This window comes from Ovis canadensis, chromosome 22 (genome assembly GCF_042477335.2).
Source record: "Ovis canadensis isolate MfBH-ARS-UI-01 breed Bighorn chromosome 22, ARS-UI_OviCan_v2, whole genome shotgun sequence".
In the NCBI taxonomy this organism is placed as follows: domain Eukaryota; kingdom Metazoa; phylum Chordata; class Mammalia; order Artiodactyla; family Bovidae; genus Ovis; species Ovis canadensis.
This window is the reverse complement of record NC_091266.1, coordinates 30,085,692-30,104,620: the sequence shown is the minus strand read 5'-3', so window position 1 is coordinate 30,104,620 and position 18,929 is coordinate 30,085,692. Positions and strand designations below refer to the sequence as shown.

The following is an 18,929-nucleotide window of genomic DNA, read 5'->3' as shown; positions in this document are numbered from 1 at the left end:
TTCGATTCCTGGATCGGGAAGATCCCCTGGAGAAGGAAACAGCAACCCACTCCAGTATCCTTGCCTGGAGAATCCCATGGACAGAGGAGCCTGGCAGGCTATAGTCCATGGGGTCGCAAGAGTTGGACACGACTTAGTGACTAAAGCATGAAACAAGGAGGCTCTGATGTCTTGTCAACCTACATTAAGCAACCAAAACTGAGGTTTGGCAATATTTCGAGATTAAGAAATCAAAGGACAACAAACCAGAAATATGCAAGTGGGCTTTCCCAAATAATGCAACCACTTAAGCTACAGCTAATCAAATAATCTCCTTGTCTTCCTTCTGCTGTGCTTTGTAAAAAGTTTTCCCTCCTGTCCTGGAGGGCTCGTAAGCAATTCCGGTTTTTGTTGCCAATTCCAATCAGTGTTTGCTCACATAAACACTTCAGTTTTTAAATATGTCTCAGCTTATCATTCAACAATACAATGAAGTATTATTCAGCCTTAAAAAGGAAGGGAATTCTGATACATGCTACACCATGGCTAAACCTTGAAGACATTATGCCAAGTGAAATAAACCAGTCATGAAAGGACAAATACTGTTTGATTCCACTTACATGAAGTACTCCAGAGTTGTTAAGCTCACAGAGACAGAAAGTAGGTAGAAATGGGAGATTAATATTGAAAGGATACAGAGTTTGATTTGTAAGATGAAAAAGTTCTTGTAGCTGGATGGTGGTGATGGTAGCACAACAGTGTGAATGTACTCAACGCCATGGAACTGTGCACTTAAAAATAGTTAAGATATTGAATTGCATTATGCGTGTTTTACCATAATTTTTTTTTTAAGTTTTAAAAATAGTTGGTTAAGTACTTCTGCAAATGAATTTCTGCATTCTTGCATCATACTAGGCAGAAGACCCACCCATGATGGTGATTCATTTTACAGAATTAAGGTCATGCATGGTGTGAATGAAAAACAAGGGAAGGAAAATCAGTTCATAAATATCCTTCAGGCATGAAATAATTTTTACTAGCTTTTTAGAAGTGAAAGTTGTCACTATTCTGCTACTTAGATGGTGGTACACAAATTGGTAGAGAAGTAACTAATAGGGAAAAAAGTGCAACAATAAAAAAGTCACCATTTGTCAAAGTAAGATATGTGACCTCCAAAACTCAAAGGACTACGGAACTGGGAGTTCCTTCTTTAGAGGTTTTTGAACAAAACTTGCTATGTTGAGAAATTTGTCAAGCAATTCGAATATTATCATTTGTAGGTCCCACAGATTTGCCAGTGGAGCACACAGCCAATGTGGTTACCCTATAGTAAACATATGTTCTCATCTCCAAGCTGAGCAAGTATATAGAGACTGAGTTCCAGTAAGGACCCAGAACAGACTCTAGATGTGGACAAAATTCAATGGCAGAAAGCTCAAGACATAATGAAGCACAGCAACTTAAACCATTTCATGTCTCTCTTTGACTGAAAAAAAAAACAAAGTGTCTGAAGATCAGTGGTAATCTGATCCATAAAGAAGGCGAGATGCTATCTGAGCAAGGATTTAGGGCAGGATGGGGATTCAAGAGACTAGATGGGGATTCAAGAGACTGTATGTGCCCTAATGAAGGAAGGCCTGAAGGGCTCATGGTCATTTCTGCTAGGGCTGATAGATACTCCACGTGGTCACTGTTGGCCCTATGTTCAACTCCCTCACACACACATACACTCAGTAAGCCAGTAATAAAACAAGCAACAAATAAATAACAAATGTTGGCAAGGATGCAGAGAAAAGGGAAACCGCATGTACTGTTGGTAGAAATGTAAATTGGCACAATAGCTATGGAAAATGGCATGGTGGTTCCTCCAAAAATTAGAACTGCCATAGGCTCCAGCTTCCTTAGCTGTGCAAAAGTTCGTAAGTTTGATTAGGTTTCATTTGTTTACTTTTGCTTTTATTTCCATTGTCTTGGGAGACTGACTGAAGAAAACATTGCTGGGATTTATGTCAGAGGATGTTTTGCACCTCTTCTAGGCGTTTTATGGTGTCATGTCTTACACATATAAGCCTTTGAGCCGTTTTCAACTTATGGTGTGAGGGTGTGTTCTGACTTCATTGATGTGCATGCGTTCCAGCATGTGACTGTCCAGCTTTCCCAACACCACTTCTGAAGAGACTGACAGTAAAAGTCTTATCACTTATGACTACAGAGTACCTAACAATTCAAATTATTAGAAATGTGTAAGTTAGATAGTAACGTTAGCCATAATCTCTCTACCTTCCCCAACTATAACTACTGTTAACAACTTGATTTATCTTCTTTATTTGCATATTCTTTGTATATGATGGTATTAAAATATACATTTATTGGATCCACTTAAAAATACCTTTTTTCCCATGTTTGCGCATATGTATCTACCTAAGACCTTTTATGAACTTTTGCTCCATTGCATGGATGTTGATAGCTCAGTTTGTAAAGAATCCACCTGCAGTGCAGGAGACCCTGGTCAATTCCTGGGTTGGGAAGATCTCCTGGAGAAGGGAAAGGCTACCCATTCCAGTATACTGGCCTGGAGAATTCCATGGACTGTATAGTCCATGGGGTCGCAAAGAGTCGGACACGACTGAGCAACGTTCAGTTTCTTTCACGGATGTAACATAATTTGCTTAACCAGTGGCCTGTTGTTAAACATTTCTATTGTTTTCATTTTTTTTCTCTATTTCAGTCAGCTCTGCAAAGAACATCCTGGTGTGTCTATCTTTGCCCTCTGTGTGAGTAAGAGGGGAACTGCTACGTCCAAGAACATTCTCCACTGCTATTTGTTAATTGTGCTTAGTCACTCAGTCCTGTCTGACTCTTTTGTGACCCCATGAACTATAACCTCCCAGGCTCCTCTGTCTATGGGATTCTCCAGACAAGAATACTGAAGTGGGCTGCCATGCCTTCCTCCAAAGGATCTTCCCAACTCAGGGACTGAACCCAAGTCTCTTGCATTGGCAGGTGGATTCTTTACCATTGAGCCACTATCCCCTGGCATTTCACTCAGCACTAATTATTAGGGTTAGAATCATATCTGCTAGAGTTCCACGTGTAAATAAGAGCAAAAGGAGTTTCTCTGAGCCTTGTGTCTGCTGGTGCTTTGCAGAAATATCAGCGAAGGCGGAAGTACAGCCTGTCTGCTGTGTTCCATTCAGCCACCATGTTGCAAGACATTGGCGAAGCCATTCAGTTTGAAGTCAGCATCGGGAACTACGGCAACAAGTTTGATACGACTTGTAAGCCTTTGGCATCAACCACTCAGTATAGCCGTGCTGTATTTGATGGTAAGACTGACGCTGGCTGTCTCTCCTGCACATGTTTACAGTGGGTGCACCACAGGATGAGAAACACGCGGTGCGTTCTCTCTCTGGCAGGTGTTATTCCCAGCATATGGGTAGCGGAAAGATAGAATGCAGAAGAGAGGTGGCTGAAGTTTAGACGCAGACCCTTTTCCAGGGGCTGAATCTCAAGGCCTCTCCCATGCCCAGTTGTAACACTGGCTCTGTTTTGTAAGTCATAAGATGGCAGCTAGCTGAACACTGAGCCTCCCCTAAAACAGCTCCTGCCCCTGCCCACCTCTGCCCTGCCTGGCCCCAAACTGCTTTCAGTTTGAGTAGTTGAAGTGGATGGAAAATCAGCTTCTGGTCATTGCTCTGTTTCTCCCCAGCACTATGACCTTAGCACATCACTTCACTCTATCCCTCATTCTCTAGAATTGCCATGAGTATTAGATAGCTATATTCAAACAAAGATGGATGGAAAACAGTCCCTGCTTTTATAGAACTTACATTCTAGAGTATAAAATAAATCATAATAGAAGTCAGAGTATGAGAATGCCCTAATAAAGATGTGGACAAATGGTTCGAGAGTACGCAGAAGGGAGCGAGAAATTCTGATCCAGTGTTTCAACAACGTTGCCACAGTTTTTAGCTAATTTTTATGCAAGTAGTGTTAAGCTAGAAAATGTGGGCTAATCTTTATAAGGCTCTGAGCAATACCAAATTCCACGTATCCAACTAAGGTTTTTAAAAAACAGAAAATTCTTTTTTCTTGTCCCATTCCAAAAAAATATTTGCTTAGGATAACCGTTTTCAGGGACAAACACATATAATCTGATCTCTTATGCTCTGTTTCCTGCTACCCTGTTATGTAATTATCAGTGATGCTCAGATGCATGGTCCCAAATCACCAAAAGATCTTGAGATCATTGTGCTAGGTTTACCAGGGCCTTTTAGAGAGATTTTTCAAAGCAGGCTGCACAAATACGGACTTTCTATTTATCCCTCAGTTGCTTAATTAAATAAAATGAAAGAATCAGACTACTCCAGACCACACCCCCAGGCCTATGGTTAACCAAGCAGTCCAGTTTGTACATCTCTTCAATAAATGTGTTAACTGTCCAGTGTTCACCGACCCTCAATATTCTACACCAGGAAACTACTATTACTACTTGCCTTGGGCCCACTCGAAGCCAGTTGTTACACTGACTTCCTACTGGGAGGATATTAGTCATCGCCTGGATGCTGTGAACACGCTCCTAGTCATGGCAGAAAGGCTGGTGAGTTTCTTTTCTACATTTCCTTTTCACCAAACAGGATGAATTGTGTATTAGTTAGAATGCAGGTTAGAATGCAGTTAGGCTACTGAGGTGGTATCTGAGGTACCACAAGACCTCAGAATATAACGGTAAGCAAGATGAACACTGTCTCCTTAGCAACAGTTGAGGTAGGTAATCCGAGGCTGGTGTGGAGGTTCGGTGGTACTGGGGCACCCAGGCCCTTGCCCCCTCCACCTGTTGCTCTGCTATCACTATGCATTTGCAAGGGAGAAGCAGCTCACCACTACACCACCCCTGCAGTCTGAAGGAAAGGGAAAAGAAAAGGAGAAGATGACCCAGGCTCTCCCCTTCAAGGGAAAGACCCAGAAGTCACACACTTGATTTCTCCTCATTTCCCACCGGCCAGAATCCAGTCATGCAACCACGCCTTACTGCAAGAGAGTTGGGAAATGCAGTCTCAGGCCTGTGCAGGCGTATGTCCCGGTGCACGTTCACTTACTGCAGAAACGAGAGGATGGATGTTGAAGCAGAAGGGCAGCTCACCCTTTCTTCCATAGTTTGTATGTGGAATATGGTGTGGAGAATGGTTCATTCCAGTAGAAATATCGCAACCCTTAGAGCTTTGCTGTCAAAGCAGTAAAAATCCCTACTGTGGAAGAAGTGGGTTCAGAGGACCTTCTTGTTGCAGGTGGGAGAGTTCCCTCTGGTGGGAACTTGCCTAGATGTGACATCTGTGGTTGGCCATCTGGTTGATGGTAATGAGAGGAGAAAAACATGGTTGGGATATTTCTAATAAAGTCAAAGATGCTAAGTTATTTCTGTCAGGTACTGATAAAATCCATCTGGTATTAGTGTTTTGATTTCCAAATTATATGAATACTAATTCGTCTAAGATGTTCCAACCTCTGTCAGCCTTGTACCATGATGCGGAGGGGTCCTGGAATATACTTGAGCTAAGACTCCATGGCAAAATCTGAAAATGTTGTTTTATGCTTCAAAGACAATATTGAAGAGAACTGTACATTTAACTTAGGCATAACTGTCCACATAACAAAGTTACAATTGATACACAGTGTGGTTGTGGTGTTAATTTCCAAGTTTCCATCTCAAGGGACTTGGTGGGAATTGGTCACACCTCTATTCTAATTAAGCTTTGTGTATTTCCAGCTTTTTTCATCTTCAGTCTTTTCATCAGCTCTCTTCACTGTCCTAATTCCATAATAATCTGGACAGGACGGTGCATTTCCATGGTCAGACTTTTGGGGACCATGGTGGGCTCTCCCTCAACGTCTCTGTTAGTAGATGCTCAAAGCGACACAATAGTACGTTCTGGGTTGATCTTATACTTTCTGTGGCCCAACTCGGGAACCACAGTTTCTCTAAGGAGCCCTGGTTCCTTTTAGTGGCAGAGGAATGTAAAGAATAATATCTGGCAGGGTCCTGGAGTGTTCACTACTACTGACATGTCTCTGCTTCTAGGCCTTCTCAGCAGACAAACCACACATACATGTGTGTGTACCTATGCATATTTTATATCTCTCAGTATACTGAATGCAATGCGTTTATAAGGATGACTTCCATTCCATTTTATTGATAATATTACAGGGTTTATTCTAGTATTCCCTGTTCCCATATTTATAGCTCCCTTCTCCAGCTTCCATTATCCTCAATATATTTACTCATTTGTTTAGCTCTCCATAGGTAAAGTACTGGGAAAAACAGATCTAATTAGAGTTTGATATACTTATGGTTCTTTCCTTCCTTCAAACTGAGGGAATCATTGTGCTCAAAAGTTACTTGGGCTAATTCAGTGTATTATGTTATTCATCTGAAATGTAGTTAGGTTCACTTGTTCGTGTTCTGCATCCCATTTTAGGGTTCCTTCCCCCCATCCTTGTTGCTTTTTCTTTTATTTACTTTCTGAATATATAAAATTTGCTTCATTTCAAAGGTCAAAGTTATAGGAAAAGGTTATCTTATTACTTTATATTATCGGTGTTGGTTTCAGTTTGAAGAAAAATAGTGTTAATCTGTGGGGAACATGTTAAATGTAAAGGAAAAAAAACCTTTCATTTTTCTGTTAAATCTTTTTGTGTATTTTTCTTGAAAATAAAAGTTAAACCTTTGTCGGGTATAATGCACAATTACCAATTCTTTCTCCCCTCTCCATATTCTTCAGCAATCAAACATAGAGGCTCTAAAAGCAGGGATACAAGGTAAAATTCCTTCAAACCAACTGGCAAAAACGTGGCATAAGCTCATCGAGGAAGTTATAGAAGACACAAGGTACAGTGATCTTACTTGTACTCTAGAATCCCCAGCTGTGCTCCCCTCTCTTAAACTGTAAGACCAGAAGAGTCTCCAGAATTTTCTAGTGTTTGCCAGAAAAATAATTTGAATCAGCCAAGTTTCTCCAAAGGGAAGAGTCTGTGAATCACCAGCAGGAAGAGCTCTGCTTTCTGCTGGTGCCAATTGTAAAGCAGCGGAGGGAGGCTGAAGCCCCCCTCCAGGAAGTCGTCCCAGTGCAGCCACAGGGGAAGGGTTGGCAGTGGGGAGGGCTGGTCTGTCTGGCCTCTGCCTCCAGGCAGCTCTGGTGTGCCCACCACCCCAGGAAAGGTGACTCCTGGCTCCCACAGAGAATGGGATCTGATGGTGGGGCATTGATTTTAGAACCATTTAGAACAGCGTTCTTAATTCATAAACACATTTTCAGAAACAGCGGTTTTACTCTACTATCAGATCCTAATGAGTCCTCTGGCCAAGCCTGCCTTAGGTGAAGCTGGAGAACCTTTATGACTTGGGGAAACTGTTCAGATCTGTGGGCATTTGGAAATCAAAGGCGGAAGTGATCATTCTGAACTCATTTTAAATGTTGGCCAATTAACAGGGAAGTCCCAAAAGAAAAGCATATTGAGTATTTCGGAACTTACACTAGTAAGCCGGGGCTGTCCACCCGCCCCCTCCACCCTCCTCGCCTCTGAGCGAACGCCTGAACACTGTCTCCCAGTCTCCTTGCGCCCTCTAGTGGTTTGGCTAGGTAATTGTGATGCAGCTGAGATTAAAGCGCAGCTGGAAGCCTGTTTAAATGCAGAGAATTTATATCTGGGTCCTAAGAGGTCATCTCTTCCAATCTTCTTATTTTGTCTACAAAAGAGGCCCAAGAAACAGAAGCCCAAGGAGGTGAAGTGACTCATCTGAGGCCCGGAGTTGGGTTTATTAACTTCTTTTCCTACCGTGTGTTTCCCACTACCATATCTATTTATTGAACATCTTATGTGTGGCCTTTGAACTACAGCTTCCATCTATATTTTTGCCTCAAAGAATCATTTCAGGGACTTAACCCTTCTAATATATTGCTATAGTTACCAGTGAAGCCAAACAATATCATTTGGTAATACCTTTCATGTAGAAAATGCCTATGAATTTCAAGGCTTGTTGAGCAAAACACAAAAATATCTATTTATACTTTTTCTTGAAGAATCAAATTGGATACGTTTTAATTTTAGGAAATTTATGTTTAGGGAAGTCAGCTAGGATTTCCTTAAGAGTCTGGGTGAAATTCTAACCAGTGAAAGTTGTAGGTAGAGACAGTGAGAGTAGAATTTCCTGGAACAGGTGACAACTTCACTTTGACCCCATCAGCAACCCTGGTGAGAGGGAGGCCCTGGCAGAAAAAGGCTAATTCTGGCTCCAGCTCAGCTGTTCTAGTGGGAGCTTGACCTATACAAGGGGTTCTTACCTTTTTAGGAGGGAATGGGCCCCTTTGATTATCTGATGAGATGACAGTGATGACGGCAACATCACTTAGACTGTGTGTGTGTGTGTGCGTGCGTGCGTGCGTGCATGCGTGCGTGCGCACGCACTCTCAGTCATGTCCAACTCTTTGAAACTCCACAGACTGTACCCACCAGGCTTCTCTGTATGGAATTCTCCTTGCAAGAATGCTGGAGTGGGTTGCCATACTCTGCAGTAGACATTGCTCAAAAGGCTCGCCATATATTAACTTACTTACTTCTCACCACAACTCTAAAGGTAGATATTATTTTCCCACACTTGAGGATAGGAAAACAAAAGATTCAGTAACTGGTCACCATCACAAAAGTAGTAAATGATGGCGTCAGGGCTTGTACCCAGATATTTTTCTTTAAAGCCTCTGGTTTTCATCGTGATGCCATCTTTATCATGATGTCACACTGCATGCCAACCCAGACAGACACTTTTCTTTATAAGTTTCAGGGAGTCACAGACCTCCAGAGGCCTCCCGCAGACTGCCTAAAGGTGCATGGGCCCTAGGTTAAGAAGTCTTCTGCTAAATAATCTCCAAATGTCCCTTCCTTCTTCATTTTGTGGGTCTGTACAGTGATCATAGGAAGCAAAAGAAGGGAAGGCCAGTTCTTCGCAGCTGTTGCTTCTGTTTCCATCTTCTTCCCAGTGATTCCACAGGCCTTGGGTCAAACCCAAGGAATTGCTTTGGAATTTTCATCCCCCTGCATGCCCATGTCTGTCTGGCAGGTCTGCTCTGCCAAGGCCATGTACATTCACCTTCAGCTTTACTGTGCTCACTCTTGTAGAGTCTGTTAGGAAACTGGTGTGGTTTCCAAGATTGAAACCAATTGTAAATGAATTTGATAGTTCTGAAACCCAATAAGCCATTCTGCATATTCTATTTTGTTTTCCATTTTAGATACACATTGCCTCTCACAGAAGGAAAACCTAATGTCACAGTTCTCGATACTCAGATCCGAAAGTTGCGATCCAGAGCTCTCTCTCAGATACATGAGGCCGCTGTGAGGATGCAGTCTGAGGTCTCAGAGGTCAGGTCCACACTGGTGGAAATCGAGGACTGGCTCGATAAATTAATGCAGCTGACTGAGGAGGTAGGGCTTTTAAACTTCATCTGATATGGAAGTGGGATTCCACAGAATGGCACCAGGGGTAGAGATGGTGGTGGGAAAACCTAGTACATCATCTTAGACATTGAACAGACGTGATGGATGATGGAATCAAGGAGTTATTGGACTGAGATGCTAATGGATAAACATCACTAAGGTCAGGGTAGAAGAATTTTGAGTTGGTTGTCCTGGAAAGGTCTTCATAATGGACACGATGTCATTATTATGGTACAATCAGAGAACATTTCAGTTAGAGTGATACAGTAGCGGATCTGTGTGGTACCTTTGGTTGGGACCAAGAAGACCTGGCTTTGAATCCTGGATCTACCATGCCTAACTTCGGGCAAGGTATTCAATCTCTCTAAGCGTCAGTTTTCCCATAGATTTAATGAAGAGAATTTCCCTGGCAGTTTAGTGGTTAAGAATCCACCTGCCGAGGGGACATGGGTTCGATCCCTGGTCCAGGAAGATTCCACATGCTTCAGAGCAACTAAGCCCATACTCCACAGCAACTGAGCCTGAGTGCCACAACCCCTGAAGCCTGTGCACTCTAGAGCCCATGCTCCCCAACAGCACAACAAGAAGCCACCACAACGAGAAGACCCCATACCCCAGCAAAGAGTAGCCCCTACTCGCCCCAACTAGAGAACAGCCTGCACGTGGCAATGAAGACCCAGCGCAACCAACAAGAAAAGAAAGACATATTTAAAATAAATAAATGGGGGGGAAAGTAGTACTCCGTTTCTAGCACTGCTTAACGAAGTTAAAGAAGATGAAGAGTGAAAAGGCCTTAGCCCAGTGTGGGGCACAGAGTGAGTGCTGGATTACTGTCGGCAGCCACTGACCTCTGTGGGTTGGAAGGACAAGGGAGCAGGAGGCCCCTCCCTCCTGACCCCACAGATGGGGAGGTGGAGGGCAAGTGTAATACATTTGTGAGTAGAGGGACATTTGAAAAACACATGTGATGACAGGACATTTTTGTTTTTCACTAATGCTTTGTTACTTTCAAAGTTTTTTATGGCGCGCTTATATCAGCTTTAAAATCAGAAAAAAAGAGGTTTTGAATACCTACGTTAATACCGCACATTTGGAAAATGTCGGATTGTGAGGTAGAGATGCTCTGTCTATGCCCTGTGAAATGGACGAAGCCTGTAACCCCTTGACTGCTGTGGACGTCTTTCTTCAAATGATGGGAGAGAAAAGGGGGTATTTCACACAGTTTCTCTGTCGAAAGGGCCTTTGGCAGGTGAAGGCCCTCTGCTTCCCTCTGTTCCCTTTGGCCAGTCACAGGCCAGCAACCTGTGGTTCTGGAAGCCAAGAGCCTCGGAAGAAATTTCAGCAGCGCCCTAGCCCTGTTGTTTCTTTGAGAAATGGAGCCCTGAGGGTCCAGCCTGCAGGCTCTGCGGTGTTTCTGCATTTAGACTAACTCCAGCTTTGCTTCCTGTTCATCCCCTCCTGTGACCAGCCTCAGAACAGCATGCCTGACATCATCATCTGGATGATCCGGGGAGAGAAGAGATTGGCCTACGCGCGCATTCCCGCGCATCAGGTTTTATACTCCACCAGCGGCGGGAATGCGTCTGGGAAGTTCTGTGGGAAAACCCAGACCGTCTTTCTGAAGGTATGGCTTCCTCTCTGTGCAACGTGAAGTACTTGAGGGCAAACCCCATGTTCCCAGGAAGGGCTGCTTTATAATTGGCCAGCCACTGAATGGCTAGGGCCATCCTGATCCATTGCAGCTTCTTCTGGTCCTTCCTCCAGGGTGGTAATTACCAGAGTGGCCTGAGGTCTGCAGGCTTCAATCAAGGACACTTCCGTAGAGGTCTCTGTGACACTAATGTTAATATGGCATTGTGAATGCTTTGCTTTCCGGCATGAATTTTCCACTTCTAATGTCTCTTGTGAGGCAATGCCACTCTTGCCTTTCCTACTAGTGAGTGTTTGGGAAGCAGAAAAAAACAAAGGTAATATAGGTAGTCCATGCAATCTATGCTCTAATCAAATGGGTCCTTAAATTGAAAAACCTCTGAGAATTACTACTTTAGGGTTGGGGTTCTGAACATATTTGGAGACTTGGACTCCTTTAAGAGTCTGATGAAAGCTACTGGCCCTGTCTTCCAAAATAACACACATCTCAGATGCCTCCAACATTCTGCATATGATTCAGGGGCTTTGTAGAACCCATCAATTCATCCCAGGACCCTGGATTAAGAACTTCCCTTGTGTGCATAAGAAGAACCAGAGGAGGCTGGGGATGGAAACAAAGAGATCCAAATAGTTGCCAGATACAATTTTGACATCCCTCTCCCTTCCAGACTCAGCCTGAGTTCCTTAGAATATCAGGAACAGGGGAAAAATAGAAAGAGAGAAAAGCAGTCACGGGAGAATGTTCCATTAAAACAGGGAGATATCTGCTAACTTTTAATAAATGCACTCTTTGCTCTTTAATCAAGAGGGTGAAAATAGAACCAAGGTGATTATCTTGTTTCAAGTGTCTCTTGGTGGAATAAATTTTACTTAAGATAGAACCACAATTATAATTGACCTCAGCACTGCATGGAAGCAAACTGATTAATAAATAAAACTTCACAGCAGGTGGGAGAGGAGGCAGAGTGGTATTCTCTGTATTGGGTTTTAGAACTCAGTGGATAAACAGTAAAGTGCTTTTTAAGAGAATGTTGTATATATGTACTGATTTTGTTAATACTCATTACCCAGTTTAGGTAGCCATTTAAGTCAGTGGTATTTTTTTTGCTGTTGGTCTTGAGACCTCTTTTCACTCTCAAAAAAAAAAAAAATCACTGGAGACCCCAAACAGCATCTGTGTACATGCTGCTGCTGCTGCTGCTAAGTTGCTTCAGTCGTGTCCGACTCTGTGCAACCCCATAGATGGCAGCCTACCAGGCTCCCCCATCCCTATCTATCAATATTTACTGTAATAGAAATTAAAACTGACATTAAAAAGTATTTATCTATTTTAAGATAACTATAATCCATTATATTTTAACAAACTATATATTTTTATAAAATATAACTATTTCCTTTTAAAAATCAGAATGCTGAGTGATACTGTTTTGCACTTTTGCAAACCTGGCTTCACAGAAATATAACTGAATTCTCAAAATTGCTTCTGCATTTAGTCTGATGCTCTGAATTGCTTGGTTGAAGTGTATGAAAAGAATCTGACCTCACATATGTATTTGGAAAAGGGTGGAGTATTGGAATAACTTTTACAGATAATTGTGGGTACTTATCTTTGATACAACACCAAACTCAAGTGGTAGCTTTTAAAAGATTAATTGCAATATGGAAGCTGAAACCATATCAGAGAACTTTTTGTTCTCTGCTACATTAAAATCCATTGGTCTACCTTGTACTTTGAATGGCTTTTACCCATGCCTGGTTTTTGTAACGTAAAGCTTTCACCATTTGGGAAATATTCGTTCACTGAGTTAAGCAAATCTTCCCAATGTTGACACGTTTCATCATACAATAAAAAGTCACATTAATATCACTTATAATAAAAGCTCTGATGTACTGGGATGCTGTTAGGTTCACCCACTAAGGCAGAAACAAACTTTCCAAAATTCTAATTTTTAACTTGAAACCTTGAATTTTATCATTGGCAAGAAAATAAAGTCACTTATTGTCCTTGACGTGACAAAGCTCACTTGTTTATGTTCGAGAAAACATCTGCCCCACATCCAAGTATGAATAACCATATTGGGCAGCCAATTGCTGTTTCAGAAAGAAAAGCTATTCCATTTAAAAAAAAAAAGTCTAGTTCAGTTCACAGCTCGATTGCATAAGAATCTTTTCCAAAACATATACAAATACACAGCAGAATTTCATCATACAAAATATTAAAAAAGACATGTATTGGGATATCATGATTTAGAATTAGCCATTTTTACCGCTTTATCAAAGGAATTCGTAAGTGAAACTGGCATTTTGTTTTTTTCACTGAGAGTGATGAAGAAAACTATTACTACCAGTACAGTTTGCTGTTGCTGCCTTGATTCCTGCTGCAGAGCTTGGAGTCTTATCCACGCTTGCTTTTTTTTTTTTTTTTTCCCTCAGTGCAAATGTCAATACAGTGAAAAAAGCAAGTCGCATCCTAGTATTATTAGGAACATAATTTTGACCTCATGAGCCTCCTGGAAAGGTCTCAGGGACACCCAGGCGTCCCTGATTTAGTTGTTATTTTAATCTTTGTAGACGGGTCATTTGGAAATATTTTAGCTGCACAAACAAAATTAGACTGTTGAAAACAATGATTAGACGTCCAGTCTACTTTTGTTTTCAGCTTAATATCGCAGTCTGTGCTGTGCCTGGCATAACGGCTCATGTTATTATACATCTCACAGTATCCACAAGAAAAAAACAACGGACCAAAGGTGCCTGTGGAGTTGCGTGTGAACATCTGGTTGGGCTTAAGTGCTGTTGAGAAGAAGTTCAATAGCTTTGCAGAAGGAACATTCACCGTCTTTGCTGAAATGGTACATCATTATCTTTTCCTTTTTGTGGGGGACCACTGTTATGTTTCAGTTCGGATGTCAAATCAATCACCAGCATAATCGCTAACTAAAATTCCATCCAACAGCCCTTCACTAAGGGGGCTGGGAATGATTGACTGGAGGTCTTTGTTGGGACACCCCAGTGTGATTCACACACAAGCACCCCAGGAGTGAAGAATGCTTGAGAGGTGCCAACCTTGAGAAGCCTGTTTGGGGTCTGTTTTCTGCCATATAGCAAAGTGTCTGGAGTCTTTAAAATATAGAAGATTCATTCCTCAGAGGGGTTTGCCCAGGGGCAAAGAAAATACTGCCTGAATACTTTAAAAACAGTAAGAGATAATTTGTAAATCCTTCACTGGGTTAAAAATCCACTTAGTTTATCCAAAGTCTCATTAGAGTTAAACCCTTGAAACAATTTTCACAAACTGTTAAAACTAACTCCACTTTTAGATGTATTTCTTTTATTCAAAGTGCTTATTGATATAAATGTATTAGATATAGTCAGTGGGTGTCTTCTGACAATTTTCCGATGAGTTCCATTCTTTTACAGATGGGCCTTCATGCTCAAATGATTGAGGAGAAGACTATCTTCATTCTAGCTAAATTGTAATTGTGTTTCTACTATACTGTACCTGACTGCTGGTTCAGGATTGTAGCTCTGATCTTCTTGCTGGGCAAGAAAACCCATAGCCGTCTTTTAGTTTTGCTTTTCTTTACCTGGCACATAGTAGGCTCCTGAAAATGAAAGTGAAAATCGCTCAGTCATGTCCAACTCTTTGCGACCCCATGGACTATGCAGTCCATGGAATTCTCCAGGGTAGCCTTTCCCTTCTCCAGGGGATCTTCCCAACCCAGAGATCGAACCCAGGTCTCCTGCATTGCAGGCAGATTCTTTACCAGCTAGCCACAAGGGAAGCCCAAGAATACTGGAGTGGGTAGCCTATCCCTTCTCCAGAGGATCTTCCCGACCCAGGAATCGAACCAGGTCCCTCGCCAGGCCCCTACTCAAATGTCTTCCATCCTCCTTTAGCCAAAAAGTCCCCAGCTACTTATGTAAATCATGTGCTCAGTGAGCTCATCAGCAGACAAATGGAGATGTCAGCTTAGACCCAGAGACTCTCACCACTGGCAAATCTCAACCCTCTTTATGGTTTACATAGTGTAAAACCGACCAGATTGTAGATTTATAAATCCTAACTTAGGAAGGAATGCCCTATAAACCTGGCTCTGCCATTGTCACAAAACCTGCTTCCAGAAAGGTCTTGGCCTACTCACCATACTCAAGAAGCAGTGAAGGCTCAGAACTTTTTGACCACGCAGAGGCTGGGTACTAAAGGACCTTCATGTTTCAGATGGGTCCTTTGTGCTGCCTAGAAAATATGCCATTAATTCTAATATTGTTTCTGTGGGGAAATGTGCCCCATGTTCTAGGCAGCCGACTTATAAATAAACTTTTAGAAGACTACATGTTCATAAATTGAGGGCTTTTGTAGGTATCTAAAAGGTTCAGAGAACTATTTGGAGCCGTTCAAAATAATGGTGGAAACCACTTGCGTGATATATCAGTGTTTACAGAGCACTCTCACAATCAATCATTTGTACATTTGAGCTTCAGAATAATCCTATGAGAAAGGGAGTATTATCCTCAGTTTACAGATGCGAACACTGAGTCTTAGAGAGAAGAATGATTTACTCAAGGTTGCAAAATCAGTAATAGTCCAACTTAGGTCCATACCTTCTGAATATAAAGCTTTTTCACTTCTCATTGTTTAGCCTAAGTCCTAGATGGACCTGAAAGTTTATATGTTAGCTTTATTTCTTGCTCCCTGATTATGTTTCTCCAATTTCTTTTTAACAGTATGAAAATCAAGCTCTCATGTTTGGAAAATGGGGCACTTCCGGATTAGTGGGTCGTCATAAATTTTCCGATGTCACAGGAAAAATAAAACTCAAGAGGGAATTCTTTTTGCCTCCAAAAGGCTGGGAATGGGAAGGAGATTGGATAGTTGATCCTGAAAGAAGGTAAGTTTTCTATTTTCTGAGGAAAAAAGGATGGTAATGGTGTCTTTCCTAAGAAACTGCTAAATGAATCTTCTCCATCATCATTCTTGATCAAATTTATATAACACTCGCTGAGCAGAAGTAAGTCCACAGAAACTCACAGAAGCTTGAATGATGTCATCAATATTTCATAATAAAACAAAAAAGTATAAAAAAGCACTTGGTACCAACATAACTGAGAACGTATTACATGTGAATGTGTCAAGCAATGTGTCATTTAAAAAAAATCTGGATTGCAATCCTACAAGATAGGTAGTGTCAAAAATCATGAAGAGCCTGAGATTTTTTTATCTTCCTTGCAAGCTAGCTAGGTTACCTGCCACAATTTCGTGGATGTTGGCAGGAGACTTTAGACTCCCAAAGCAGAGACAAAGGGCCCACTGCAAAGAGCAGTACCAGAGCATCAATATTTGTTCTCATTCTCTGAGCCCCAGTTCCTAGAGGGTGACAAAAAAGGGCCAGGTGACAGTTGTACATGAAGAGGATTGTGTAACAGGAATCCTGAGCTTAGGGCATCCAAATCATTTATAATGTGTAGTAGGCATGCTGGCTCTTTGCTCTGGAGAGAAACTGCATCTTTTGAGGTTGTTCCTCATATAAACATCCTTGAAAAGATTGTAACAAAAGTTGTGGAGCCTTTGTTTAGAAATGCAAGACACACAAAGAATGCTGCTGCTGCTGCTGCTGCTAGGTCACTTCAGTCGTGTCAGACTCTGTTTGACCCCATAGACAGCAGCCCACCAGGCTCCCCCATCCCTGGGATTCTCCAGGCAAGAACACTGGAGTGGGTTGCCATTTCCTTCTCCAGTGCAGGAAAGTGAAAAGTCAAAGTGAGGTCGCTCAGTCGTGTCCGACTCTTAGCAACCCCGTGGACTGCAGCCCACCAGGCTCCTCCATCCATGGGATTTTCCAGGCAAGGGTACTGGAGTGGGGTGCACAAAGAATATCTCTCAACAAAAAGCTCCCAACAAAAAAACAGTGTTATCTCCACTTTAAAGATGAAATAGACGTGGAGAGACTAAGTCACTTGTCCAAAGGCATACAGACTGTGGCTGAGTGGTATAGACAGGGCTGGAAGCCAAGTCTAGCCTGGGTGCCAAAAGCAGTTCTAAACCAATATGCTGAAAGGTCTGCAGAAAACAGATGGCCCACTTTAAATGGATGGGTTGTAGGGTATATGAGTTACATCTCAAAGGCTATTATTCAAAAGAAAGAAACAGTGGAGGGGGCAAGTATGTGTCCCCTGGAGTCTGGAGGAAACCAAAGGGTGGTTTCTGAGTTGCCAAAAGCTTTGGAGCCAGAACACTCTCTTCTTTCCACCTCAGAACAGCGTACTTACTTTTGGAGGAAACAAGCTCGTGAAGTTGGAGTTGAAGACCTCAAGCTAGAGTTTGTTCTTTCTGTCCACATTTGCTTCCTATAAGCACACAGGATTAGGGAAGGAGGGAAAGAAGTGTGCTGGGTCTGGTCTGTTACGTATTTGCTTACAATTACTTTTAACCTTTGAAGGTCTTCCCTTGTGGCTCAGCTGATAAAGAGTCTGCCTGGATTGTGGGAGACCTCGGTTTAAACCCTGGGTTGGGAAGATCTCTTGGAGAAGAGAAAGGCTACCCGCTTCAGTATTCTGGCCTGGAGAGTTCCATGAACTGTATAGTCCATGGGGTCGCAAAGAGTCAGACACGACTGAGGGACTTTCACTTTCACTTTTAACCTAAGACGGGCTTTTGGGGGGTAGAATTGGGGTTGCTGGTGAGAAGAAAGGAAATGAGATTTGAATTAGAAGGAAGGTTCGTGAGGACTGGAAAAGGCCAGGGGAACTGGAACTGGAAAAGCTGAAGGCCAGAGCCTGTCAGAGCTGGATGGGACCCCAGCAGTCAGAGAAGCGATGGAGAAGCCCAGCTTATACAAAGGGTGGGAACTTTTTGTTTTCTGATTTCCCTCCAGCACTTGATTCTAGGGGAGGATACAGCAGGGAAAAGATGTAGAGACAGTAAAAGGAAAAAAGAAACCTTAGTTGAGCAGATACCTGGCAGAAAACTTAAAGCCAAAATTGGAACCTCTGTACTTTCTTTCCTCTGTGGGTTGTTCCAAAACCAGGAGGAAAGTTGGCATGACAGGGAGGCAGTATAGATTTCTCAACTGGCCAGATAGACCCTAGAGTCTAAAATGACCTGGTTTGGCTGCCATTCCTACCAAGGAACTATCCAGAAAACATAAACCCCTCCCTTCAGTTTGTGTTACCTAGACCAAGCAAAGCCCGAGTGAAAGGTTTCCACACTTGGCCCATGAGACCGTCTCCATTCCATTTTTAAAACAGGAGGAAAGAGGGAAGATGACTCTGTTCTTTTGAACTGTTAGCCAAGAGTCAGGCTGAGAAAACGCTGAAGGGCCCTGACCTGACCCAGCAACAGAAGCCAGGTCCCTAGAAGGAGCTGCCCACAACGGCAGCTTTCCCAGTCCCCACCCTAATTACTGAGCAGAAGCAACGCTGCTAATTTGAGACTTTCTCTGTAATTTAGGTCTCCTTGTTCCAGCCGCCCTTCTTCAAAGGAATGTCAAAAGCTATTAGTACTAAAAGGAGTTTGGAGTGGGGAACCCAGTAGGGTAAGGGCGAGGAGGGAACAGGGGGCCGCCCCAGGGGTGTAGATGTTTTCCGGCCATTGGAAATAGCTGGGGTGGTCAGTGACCACCTTTGGTAAGGCTTCTCCTTTGGTAACACGAGCCTCTTCCCCCACAGCTTGCTGACCGAGGCGGATGCGGGTCACACAGAGTTCACAGATGAAGTGTACCAGAACGAGAGTCGCTACCCCGGGGGCGAGTGGAAGCCGGCGGAGGACACCTACACGGATGCGGTGAGCGCCTCTCCTGTGTCGGCTCCGA

At 42.7% G+C, this 18,929-nt stretch overlaps 1 protein-coding gene across 5 annotated transcripts in view; it reads left to right on the top strand.

The window, feature by feature from the left end:
* MYOF (myoferlin) overlaps positions 1 to 18,929 on the top strand; it is a 177,612-nt gene that overhangs the window by 104,293 nt on the left and 54,390 nt on the right. For all 5 annotated transcript variants that reach the window (XM_069567540.1, XM_069567537.1, XM_069567539.1 and 2 more), the window contains 8 exons: positions 3,128 to 3,305; positions 4,455 to 4,579; positions 6,759 to 6,865; positions 9,264 to 9,456; positions 10,937 to 11,092; positions 13,839 to 13,970; positions 15,847 to 16,010; positions 18,787 to 18,901. In XM_069567540.1, coding sequence (XP_069423641.1) covers positions 3,128 to 3,305; positions 4,455 to 4,579; positions 6,759 to 6,865; positions 9,264 to 9,456; positions 10,937 to 11,092; positions 13,839 to 13,970; positions 15,847 to 16,010; positions 18,787 to 18,901 — 1,170 coding nt within the window. The remainder of the gene's footprint in view (positions 1 to 3,127; positions 3,306 to 4,454; positions 4,580 to 6,758; positions 6,866 to 9,263; positions 9,457 to 10,936; positions 11,093 to 13,838; positions 13,971 to 15,846; positions 16,011 to 18,786; positions 18,902 to 18,929) is intronic.